The 12,770-nt window shown below is 35.6% G+C and overlaps 1 protein-coding gene across 1 annotated transcript in view; it reads left to right on the forward strand.

Moving 5' to 3' along the window:
* Nucleotides 1-842: 842 nt before the first annotated feature.
* Nucleotides 843-12,770, forward strand: part of clint1b (clathrin interactor 1b) — a 31,042-nt gene continuing 19,114 nt past the window's right edge. Inside the window, exon 1 of the mRNA XM_052537546.1 lies at nucleotides 843-1,030. Coding sequence (XP_052393506.1) covers nucleotides 990-1,030 — 41 coding nt within the window. The 5' untranslated portion in view covers nucleotides 843-989. The remainder of the gene's footprint in view (nucleotides 1,031-12,770) is intronic.

Raw genomic sequence — 12,770 nt, forward strand, 5'->3', positions numbered from 1 at the left:
TACTGTTACTAGCTGCAACTTAAAACCTGTTATCAAGCACGGCTCCTGATTTTTGCACAATGTTTGCAATTCACAAATTATGTGATATAAAATCTATCTATGAATCTATTAAAGCAAATGAGGGCCCTTGAAAAGTATGGAATATATATTTTCGGGTGGGGCATTAGGACTGGGATTAGGGCCCGGGATCTTGTACAGCGCCCCTGCTTCCATGGTGTCTAAAATGGTGTTTTGAACATGTCTCAATGTAGACATGATATTCCTTAAATTACCAAAATGTACAATGCAAATACCATGAACATTGTAATCCAAGGTTTAATTTGCCAGCAATATAATTGCAAACAGTAATGACATGCTATTGACTTAATTTAGTTATAATTTAGAGCAATACATATTTATTTGGCAATCATAAAAGTACAATTAATAACCATATATTTCCGTCTAAGGTTTCCGATGAGTGTAGAAAACTCGACATAGCCTATTTGTGTCTTCTAACTGTTGTAATACTGTATCTCTCTCTCTCTCTCTCTCTCTCTCTCTCTCTCTCTCTCTCTCTCTCTCTCTTTCTTTTTCTTTTTTTAATGTACAAATAAGGATAAGCACTATAAATTGTAGCCCACTAATCTGGTTAGTGTGTTATGGTTCAGAGTAACATATATTCATTAGAAGAAATAAATAATTCGTCTGTTCTGCTTAAAACATTTACGAATTGTGTGCTTTGGGCTACACTTGGCTGGTTACGTATGTCGAGAAACTACAGTTCCCATGATGCCTGCACACGACGTCATGCACGCGTCCGTTCCCCCTTGACGCACAATACGCGTCACCGTAGTAACTGGCGATCCACTGCTGTGTCGTTTAGCACTGGAGCGGCGGAAGGGGCCGAGGGATTCTGTTATTATCGGTAACAGATATCCGAGTCCACCTGTGTATTAGTGCGGACTGGACGACACGATATTGAGGCGGAGAGCCCCTGCTAAGGCGCCGAGATGTTGAATATGTGGAAAGTCAGGGAGCTGGTGGATAAAGCGTGAGTACGCCCGGGCTTTTGCTTTCTAAAGAGCTTGTATGTCGATGCAGAGGCCCGTTACTTATAAAGGTGCGGATCCCGTGACGTCACACACCATCAGCTGAACACGAGCGCCACACGATTAAATATAACATTATGAGCTTTTATTTTTTTTTATTTTAGTATTTTCAACATATTTATGACCCCTTCCCGTTCATGTGTGCTCTTCTATTAAATTTACACAATTCCACGCGTGTGTTTTTTTCTTGGTTGTGTATCAAACCCTGTGAGCTGTCTACCTAGGCAGCATCTTTGGGGACGGCAGGAGCGTGTAGCAATTTAAGGCATTATAGGCACTTTTCCCTTGCCTATATTGCTCTCAAAATGTTGACTAGGTAGACAGCTCACTAATTTTTCAGATATATTCTTCTTACGTATTCATTCATCTTTTCAATAGTGTTATCCCGCTAAAACATCTCACTATTAAGCAGCACATGAGCTTGAACGGTCTCTATTAGCATTTCTCCTTATCTTATGCACCGTCACATATGTTTTATTTGTGTGTATTATGTTAAAGATTGTGTTGTTTAAATGCAATACAGTTCACCGGTTACAGGCCCGTTATACATGCTAGCTAATTAGCCTATTAGCTAAAGTCAACATTATAAATTCGTATGGGGAATGGATAACGGTATCGCTCAACGTTAACATCACAACACATCGATTATGTCAGATTTGACGATTAGCTGTCAACCCTAAAATTACGACGTTCAGATGACCTTAGTAGTACCTGTGGGCCTTGTTTTTCTCCATCACACTTGGAGCTCTTCACCTGTAAAATGAATTAATTTCAGATCAGTCCTTCTGATTTATTTAGTAAGTGATGGCAGAACCTTGTGGAGCAAACTGATGAGAAACTTCAATATTAATCTTGATTTTAAAACGTTTATTTATTTTTTATTGTGAGAGTAAATGTGTTTTACCTCTTTGGGTAGCCCAGTGATACACTGCATGTATTTTCTCAAAAAGTTAGTGCATGGCTATGTGCTCCATAATTGTTAAGAAATGTTTTCATACAATTTTAGTAGCAGGTTATAGTGGGAAGAGAAAAATGGTTAATGACAATTGATTGATTTTTTTTTTTTCATTTGCTTTTTTTTGTACAGGCTACTTGTACATCTATTCAGTTTTGTTATGCTGATCAATCCTTTTTCACAATACCTACACAGAAATAGTACATTTTCCAGTTTTTGGTAGTTTTTCAGTTTGCACCATTCAGTGGAGCATTTCTGTTTTATATCAAACTTTCACCAATACTGGAGGGATATTAACCTTTACTAAGGATGTCCAAGCATAAAAGGAAATATTTTTTTATGAATTTGAAGACTAGAGGTTTATGGTATAGCTATAAAATGCAAAAATGTTAATATTCAATGTATAACTTAATGTATTTGCTCCTAAAGGGTGTCTTTTTTAAAATAAATAATATAAAAATGATATATACAAATAATTTAGAATAATATTTTATTTTTATCGTTTTTTTTTTTTATGGTTTCTCATTTGTAAGTCGCTTTGGATAAAACCGTCTGCTAAATGACTAAATGTAAATGTATGTTCATGCTTTCAGTAATAACTGCTCAAACAATTTTACTGGTCATAATTTTTCTGACTCCCTTTTTTTCTTGGTGTCTGGTGCACAAACAAGCCGTGCAGTCAAGTTACTGTAATGGAATGGCCACAGCAGAAGGCATCTTTTAAGCAAGCATATATTCAGCTGAAAGGAAATGGATATTGATATAGTTTGCCTTTTCATTGGCATTGATTTTGCATTGTTGGGTGAAGCTTTTTTGCTTGTCCTTGCAGTGATACCCACAATAATAAGTAATAAGTGTTATTACGCTTGTTAGCTTGGTGCAGGCAGCATTTGTTCCATTTTGTGAGATTGTTTGGGGTGTAACAGAATGTTGTGGTGCAGCATGGTGATGTCTTCTATTAATTTAGGGGCTGGATGAATGGAATGTACTGCTAGTTAACCTACTGGTTAACTTTTTAACTCTAATTTTTGTACTCCCCAGGACAGAAAATGTATTTTAAATGTGTGTTACAATTTACTCTACTTACTTTTGGTCATTGCACTGATGCACTCATATGCTGCCCTGCAAAGCCAATATGCAGTAATTATTTTGTCAGAAATTCTTTCTTTATGCATCTCTTAGACTGTAGCTGTGCTACAGAGGGAAAGGAAGTGTGAAAATTGACTCAATTTATTTTGTGCATGTGGTTTGGTTTGGTCCTCACACTGCATATAGCGTGACCCATTTAGTATAACTGAATTAATAATAGTTATAATATTATTTCACTATGCACTTTACTGATTTAGTTTATATTTTAATAAAATATTAGTAAATAAACTAAATAATAATGTGTGTTAATATTATAAAAAATAAAAGGCAGTCCTAGTTTTAAATAGAAATATATTTATTTTAAAGTAAACTCAAAATTAAGATGCTTATATTTACCGCTACTTTCTTTGTTTGTCTCTTTAAGAAGAATCGCTTTATATATTGCATAATTTTAAGTCGCTTTGGATAAAAACGTCTAAGAATAAATAAATAAAAGTGTTTTCCTCATATTCAAACTTGAAAGGAAGGCTTTTATTTTGGCAGGTTGCCAGCATGTAAGTATACACACTTCCGGATTTAGCGCGGCTGCTGATTAAAGAGCGTCAGTGGATGAATGTCACAGTTTTGCATTGTGCTTTGAAAATGGCATGGTATAAGCCTAGATTTATGCTTTCAGGTTGAAAATAAAACTTATATAATACAATTTGTGATCTAAAATGGTAATTGTGTATTAACAGCTATCAACCATGTCGGTACACAAATGCGCTGTCAGAACATATTTATATAACACATTTTTTATTTTGTCGCGCATGCAGACCTGCGGACCACTTATGTGCATATTATTGTATATATATATTATTGTATGTATGTATATATATATTATTGTATGTATGTATATATATATATATATATATATATATATATATATATATATATATATATATATATATATATTAGGGATGTCAAATTTCGATTATTTCCATGATCGATCGTCGTTTAAATTAACGATCAATTAATCGATTAATCGTTAACCATAATACTGCAAAATGCGTCTATTGCAGGCACGCAGTCAGCGGTATGACAGGATGTGCAAAAGCCACACACACACACAAAACGCTTTCTCACTTGAATTAAAGAGGTTTTAGTCTGAATAAAATGCTAGTAGCAGGATTATAAAATGAATAGATGCGATTATGATCATTTGAAAAAATGAAGAGAGCGCACCATACTTTTGAGGTCATTTTACTTTGTTGACAGTTTCCAATCCCGCACGGAGAACGCTGAATGCGCCTCTTTAAATGGTTTTGTGGTGCTCGTTGTTGTATTTTAAAGCACAATTGCAATGTTTTCAACTGACATTATTGTATAAAATTATCCGAAATGTGGAGCGTGTGTGACTGCGCTGCACATTAAGTGAACTACATCGGCGCTGCTGCACCAAAACACAGTTGCTCGCATTAATTTGATCCTGCTGGATTCTGTCCTAGAAAATGTCAGATTTTTAAAAATCCGGCATACAGCGCATTAGATCGTGACAGTGCATGCGTGCAGACGAGGATGAGCGAGCGCAGCTTTGGCTAGATTTATTTGGAGGTTATTGCTCATGTCTCATTCGGCACAAATCGAAATGTTTCCATATTCGCAATGTATTTGAATGTTAAACTATTATTTATAATGTAAACTAGGCTTGTACTTAACACGCATTCGCATATAGACGGAAAAGATGATCCTCTTCATATGAGCAAAAACGTCCTTGGCATAACAGCAGAGTGGACCGGTATACTACGGTCTATTTAAACTGACCAGTGTAACATTTTAATGTTTAGTTGACTATTTTATTTTGATAATGAACAGACTGCGATGTAAGTTTAAATCGCTAGAATAAACGTGTGCAGCAGGCTCCGGGGCGATCGAAACAGCTGAGACATATAAAAAAAATATATATTTTCCGCAAAAGTGTTTACTTTCATTTGTGCACACTCACAATAAAAACAGAAGATTTGTGCTCTTGTAAAATAAAGCAAACAAACAGAATGCGTTGTCATCCTTTTTTTTTTTTTTTTGTGAACTTATGGAGCGCCCACACTTCTGTTTTAAATCCGTTAATCTTAATTAGCCTATTTAAGTCGGATATATTTCGCATAGCCTATTTAAAAAAAAAAAAAAAAAAAAAACATGAAAACAAATTGTTATTTTTATGTTGGGCCTATTACTTAGTAGGCTATAAATTTTCCTTAAAGCATCCCATTTTGTCCCAGGGCTTAGAACCTGTGCCCGAGTCAGCTCCATGCAGAAACTGAACGATGCTCGGCGTCACCGTTTAGTGACAGCAGTGAATGCTCCAGGAATGTGTCGGTCACAGCGCCTATTAATCGCTGTTTTGAATCCAGCAATTATTTATTTAGAAATGATAAGATCTGATTATGACAAGTGTGGTATAAAAGCTTTGTTTATTAGAGGAATAATAGGTTAACTGGAAAATGTTAGATCGCGACCATGCTTTTGGACCCCATATTTACGCGGCTTTGTTCTGGTTTGCCGGTTGGTCACGAATTTCCACAAATTCAGTATATTTAGGCATTGTTTCTTTTCCTAAATCTTCATAGTCTAACCCTCTAATTTCCCAGGTTTATTTTATTATCTTTCGCTTTTAATAACTGTTTTCGCATCTCTTACTGTGGTAAACATGGGAAGGGAAATTAAAGATTTCATGAATTAAGAATGCGTTCGATTTATTAATTTGTTCCCTTATTTCACTTAAATCATGGGTTATTTAGGGAACAAAATTAATGAAACATGGACAATTGCCACATTAATAATTCGTAGGAATGAATTAACAAGTTGTAGGAATGAATAGACTACCTGTCCTGTCACTGTGTCCCCCAGCCCTGCAAAGCGCACGATATAAAACAGTTATCTGATGAAATGATTAGTAAGTACATTTCTATTGCATTTAATGTTGAAGAACTTTTATGTTGTTTCTATTTTAATTTACTTTAAAGTTTAAATCACATTAAAAGCTTAATTTGTACATTGTGAATGAATGATGATGCTTTTATATATCGTCACCGTCACTCACAGCCGCTGGCACGTGTTGAGTGCGCATGAGCCGCACGCAGCCCAACAATTGAATCGGTTAACCGACCATCGATAGCCTTAATCGATTGCATCTCTTATCGACAATTAATCGATCATCGATTAATCGTTGACATCCCTAATATATATATATATATATATATATATTGAAATAAAAGCTAGTTGCCATTAGGGATATGCCGGTATCAATTTTCCTGTTGTGGTTAATTGATAATGCTTTTACCATGGTATACGGTATTATCACGGTAGTGAAATTTTGTTCTAAAAAAGTGGTCATAATACCGTATAACTGGTTAAATAGCTTTTTTTCTTATAACAAAAATAACTAACCATTTAAAACAATAAAGCAATACCGAAAATATATAGAAGTTAAATGTTTTACACATTAAAGTGCAAAAGAACTTTAAAAACCAATAGGTATCACTTTACAATAAGACCTCATTAGTTAACCTTAGACTAGTTAATGCATTAACATTCAATTCTAGGCAAGGCAAGTTCATTTATATAGCACATTTCGTAAACAATGTTAATTCAAAAAGAAAGTTAAAAAAAAGTTTTTTTTAAATAGTCTATTAAGTCTAAATATTTCAATAATTGGCTCGGATATAAACACCATCGGGAAAAAACAAATCTGAATGGTTATTTAAAATTATTTAAATATGGTTTAGAAAGTAACTGCTGCTTTATTTACTGTGTTTACAGGGTAAGGGCTGCATTTAGCGCCACCTGCTGTCAGAGAGTGAATGTGCTTTCATTCAGTGTCTCTCACGTGTTCCTCCATGTGCTTCTCATGTGTGCTTGTTTACATCAGACCGCATGCACTCTTTCAAGCAGCATACAGTGATGCTTTGCATTTTAAGCAGCTGATGCAAATACTCTTCTTAAAATGCATTCCAAATTCTGAATAATTTGTAATGTATATTTATTCACGGTATTTAGAAGTGCCCACGATAACAATATCGTGCATTTTAATCACCGCAATATATCGCATTACCAAATACCGGCACAAGTCTAGTTGCCTCAGTTTTTTTTAGTTGATATCTGTTAAAATGTTGTATGAATCAACCCTGTTACCCTATTATTTTTTAGTTGCAATGACATTGATCATTAAGCTAGTTTCAAACAGTGAATATTACATGAAGAAACTAATATCTCCTGTTTTTATGTCAGAATTAAGCGGAAAAATACTGCACGCAAGTATGAAACATTATTTGGTGCTATTGACCCCATCTCATGTATATTTGTATAATAAAATCAGAATAAAAACTACAATTCCAAAAAAGCATCTACACCGCTCAACAGCTACGATCTGCACTGCGGCTGTTCTTCATGCCTTTAGTCAACAGAGCAAGTGTGAAACAGTCATGTGCTTACACTTTAGAAATATAGAACATTGATTTTATGAGATGAAATATTAAAGGATTCAAGTATTTTTATTATCATTTCAAAACATGGTACGTGGGCTGGAACAAAACTGAGTACTGAGGTGCAGTTAAAACCACCACACACCAACACACATGCAGATACCCAGTCATACACACACCAACACACATGCATAAAGGCACTAGAACCTAAAAATTAGTAGCATAGCGATATAAAGCAGTGTAGCCTAATTTAGTAAAAGTATTATATCTATGAAATGCATCATTATAAAGTGCGTGCAACATTGCACAGAAAAAAAGTTTCTAAAATAGAAATTCAATAGATAGGAGCAAAAAAAGTCCCCCGCATGTATGAATTATTATATTTATATTATAGGGCATCCAATGATGCACATTTTGTTTCGCTGATATCTTTGGCCATTTTTTTTTTTTTCATTTTTTTTTTCATTCATCTCATAATAGTGAGTTTATAATAGTAGTAGTGGTAATAGTTATAGTAGTAGTGGCCCTGTTTAGAGTAATTATACATGGCTCAAAACAATTCTAAAGCATGCTTTTTGTTTCTGTTTACTGACAGACACCAGTGTTTCCCACAGACTGCAAATTAATTTTCTGCCAGCAGGATATCGTTATATTCGATATTGGATATTGGATATTGCACGATAAGTTAACATGCACATTATAATCAGCCCAGAAGTGTTGTCTGAATTGAACGTGTTTCTGCTTTCACATGCAAATGACTTGTTACACTTATGAATATGATAACTTTACAGCATCAATTCTAGTTGGGTGAAACGTAATGAAAATGCTTTATTCAGAAATGTTTCAACTGTAAGGTAGAGTTGTCATATCTGTGATGCTTTTTCCACATTAATGTACGTTCGGTGCTATTTCTGCATTTTCTTTTACACAGTCCTTGCAAATTCTGTAATCACAACATTCATTAAAGAAAGAAGATTGGACATAACCCATTTAGTGGCTTTGGTGCTTTTTGGCAAGACTTACAACGGTTTTGGCATCTTTTGGCCCTAGCATTGATGACACAACCAGAAACAGAAGAAACAGACATACCCTTGTCTACAGACCTGCAAATACTCTGAGAAATCTTGCTCAGAGAGAAGCTTAACCCTAACATATCCGAAAAATCGAATCCATTATCCTTTGAACTGTAATCCAATTGAATCGTAAAGGAAAGGTTGTCAGCAGGTACTGGAAGTATTCTGTCTTTAAAGATGCCCTTTTTGCATTTGTAGCAATCTCAGAAAAAAAACAAGGAATTAAAAAAAAACAGTATTGAGAAATGCTAATAAAAAAAATTTAAACAAAAAAAGTTCAATCATATATTTAAAATGAAATATTTCATCCATATATATATATATATATATATATATATATATGTGTGTGTGTGTGTGTGTGTCTTTGTTGTTGAGCGAAAAACCCAGTGCTAGCCCCAACTCCGAATCACCCATCTTCAGAATTCACATCTCTTGGGACTTCTTTCCCTAGCAAACTTTCCCTTGTCCAGGTATCACTGCTTTCATCTCTTAGCTGGTGCTTTCGTTCTCTCTCCATCATACTTATTATAAACCACCACCATCCTCATCTCCATCGTAAAGTTTACTCCAGACCTTAGCTTTCCTCTGAAGCTGTAGGTAGTCTTTTTAGTCTGAGGTGGCGGAGCAGGAAAGCTGAAACCACTCAGAGAGCTTTCATGTGAGACGTCTTGAGTTTGTTGTGGGTTTTTCGCAGGCCATAGCTCCACAGTGAATGTGTAAGTACACCCATTCATTCTAGCGAAAAAACAGCGAAGGAGACAATAAAAGAAGTGGAGAGTAAATCTCGGCAGGCCCATAGAACAAAGAGGTTGTGGATGCAAAGGATGGCAAGCCGCCCCTACGTCTGTCTGTGCCCCCTTCTCTTTGTGCAAAAGAAAGCCTGCCTCTTTTGCTTTTGTCTTTCCTGCATATTAAATATTCCAGTGGAATATGTGCAGCACAGTACACAGCGCACCATATGTGTGTCTGGAATGTATTTATTATGTGTGTGTGACTGCTTTACAGGCCGCTTGCTTGCATAAACCAACATCATTCATTATTCATTTGCCTGAGATTTTCCTTGTAATCTTAGCCCAACTTTGCAGCGCTCTTTCTACATTGAATAACATCGATTGCCAATCCCTCTATCATGAACTCTTGCTTGGCCTTGAAACAGCCAAAGAATAGACACAACTCCGTGATACGTTGCATGTTTGTTTGTGGTCACGCCAGTAAATTTACAACTTTTGTTCCTGATTGATGTGGTGGGCCGCCACAAATAGAAATTGAAAAAAGGCTTTGACTTGTTGAATAAACATGAGCAATGCACGTTTAAAAATCAAAAACCGGTGCGGGTGTTTTCATATCACCATTTCAGAAGGAAATCGACTGTTTTCAGAAATGTTCAATGTCATTTTCATTTCATCTTCCATGTACTGCTTGATAAAGCAGCGTCTGTGAGCAGAGCGTTGCTTTGTTTTACAGCCGTTACTTGAGAAACCTCTATCTCTTCTGCTCTAAAAGTGCCTCCTGCTGGCTGAAAATTAATACAAATTAAATAAACAGTGATTTTAATTTTTTTTTTTTTTTTTTTTATAGGAAGGTCTAGTATTAGTTTTAGGAAAACAAATCGAATAAAGTAATCAAATGTAAAACAGCATTGTATATTTGACTGTATTAATTAAATATTGTTCTTTATTAAAGTTACAAAAGCTTTTCAATCAAGAGCAGTGAATGATTTCTTTGTTCCTGTTGTTCGATTAATATAAAGACTGACACTTTATGCACATAATGCACTAATACAACAGGCATACGTTCAGCCGGCTATGTCTGCTGTAGGATACTTACCAAGATGGGCATTTTGACATAAACTTTTTTTTTGTGAATTTGTCCATTTAAACACAATACTTCAGAGAGAGCTTAATATGTGTGCGCGTTCTGAGGTGTGGGTTTGAGCGCTTCAGATGAGCACATGCACAAATCTTCTCACTGAGCACACAAGCTCTTAAATGTTTAAACTGGCTAAGCTTAAATGAGTTTAGTTTAAACACAGATAGCAGATAGATGTTTGTTTTACGTGTTATTTATAGCAAACCATATCACAGATGCTTAATAAGGTTTAAGTTGAACCGCAACATATGAGACAGACAAGAGTATTTTTTATGGGGGGTGAAATGCTATTTCATGCATACTGAGTTTTTTACACTGTTAAAGAGTTGGATTCCCATGCTAAACATGGACAAAGTTTCAAAAATTAATTTGTACGTTTGAAGGAGTATTTTTGTTCCAAAAATACTCCTTCCGGTTTGTCACAAGTTTCGGAAAGTTTTTTTCGAGTATGGCTCTGTGTGACGTTAGATGGAGCGGAATTTCCTTATATGGGTCCTGAGGGCACGTCTGCCGGAAGAGCGCACGCTCCCGTATAGCAGAGCACTGAGAGGCTGAGCACAGACTCACTGATCAAAGCGAGAGCATCGCGAAATGTCACAGAAGTGTGTTTTTGGTTGCCAGGGCAAGACAACCCTGCACAGATTACCAAAAAGAAAACAGCATTAAGGGACCAGTGGATGGAGTTTATTTTTTACAGAGCATCAACGGAGTTGTGCAAGTGTTTTTGTTTGTTCCCTGCATTTCGAAGAAGCTTGTTTTACAAACAAGGCCCAGTTTGACACCGGGTTTGCACATCGTTTATTTCTTAAGGATAATGTAGTCCCAACGAAAAAGGGTCACGATCGTGTGTTGGAACCGCAGGCGGTGAGTAAAACTGCTTCAAATATCTCTGTGTTGTTAACTTAGCTATCGGCGTGTAAGCACATCAAGTAAACAACATGCGATGTTGTCATCAAACTGCACTTTCCACATGTAACTTACAGCTTAAAAAAAAAAAAATACGACATAAAGTGGAACTTAGTCATTTTCCAAAACCGCTAAGCAAATATATACAGTTTTAGTACATACCACATAGAGACGTCGTTTGCTGATGCTGCTCTTGTTAAATTTCAGCCTCTGGGTCTGTGTCACAGCTTCCAAACACTCTCAACGCAAAAGCCTACTCGCGCTCGTGATTCTTTAGCTCCGCCCACACGTCACGCCTCCAGCCTGTCGTGTTTTTCCGGGAAAAATCGGTACAGACTATCTTTCTCTTATGAATATAATAAAACTAAAGATTTTTTAGTTTTAGATTAACAGGATATTGAGTGAAAACGAGCATTTCACCCCCCCTTTAATGATTACCCACATCATGTATGCATGAAAAAGGGTTATAATATAAAATTTTTCCTGATGGTTAAACCACATAACATTTTAAAGTTATTAACTGTACTTTTAATTTTAATCTTTGGCACATGCATTTCAAACTAGATATGTAGAAGTTTTTCTGTGTCTTGCATACTTTTACTTGACTATTTCATTGACCTTTAAACTATCAAGCAATTTATTGTTTTTGCATAAGTGTTTCCATAACTTGTGCAGAACTGATTTTACCGTAATTACACATACTACTGTATTATTCCTTTTTTTGACTTTCACATCATGACTGTTACAGCTCTGATGTTTAAGGTTAAAGTGCAATGAATAATATCTTTAAATCACAAAAATGTATTACAGAATCTAGTTGACTGTTGATTCTCGTGCACAGCCAGCAGAAAATGTTTTGCGTCGCCTTGCATTGTAAAAACACCTTTAGAAGACCTTCATAATTTAATTTAATTTAATATATATATATTAACAGGTCTTATTCATAAAATATGAGCAAAGTACATTGTGCATAACATTTGTGTTAGGGCTGAAACGATTAGATTTTTTTCCTCATTACTGTACAATGAAAACCACAGAATTGTTGATATTGTTGCAGATTTATTAAAAAAGAAAAACTTAAATATCACATGGTCCTAAGTTTTCAGACCCTTTGCTGTGGGAAAACCTTTTCCAGAGTGCTCAGGACCTCAGACTGGGTCGAAGGTTCACCTTCCAACAAGAAAATGACCCTAAGCACACTGCTAAAATAACAAAGGAGTGGCTTCACAACAACTCCGTGACTGTTCTTGAATGGCCCAGCCATAGCCCTTACTTAAACCCAATTGAGCATCTCTGAAAAGACCAGAAAATGGCTGTCCACCAACGTTTA

The sequence above is a fragment of the Carassius gibelio genome, chromosome A21, assembly GCF_023724105.1.
Source record: "Carassius gibelio isolate Cgi1373 ecotype wild population from Czech Republic chromosome A21, carGib1.2-hapl.c, whole genome shotgun sequence".
NCBI classification, from domain to species: Eukaryota; Metazoa; Chordata; class Actinopteri; order Cypriniformes; family Cyprinidae; genus Carassius; species Carassius gibelio.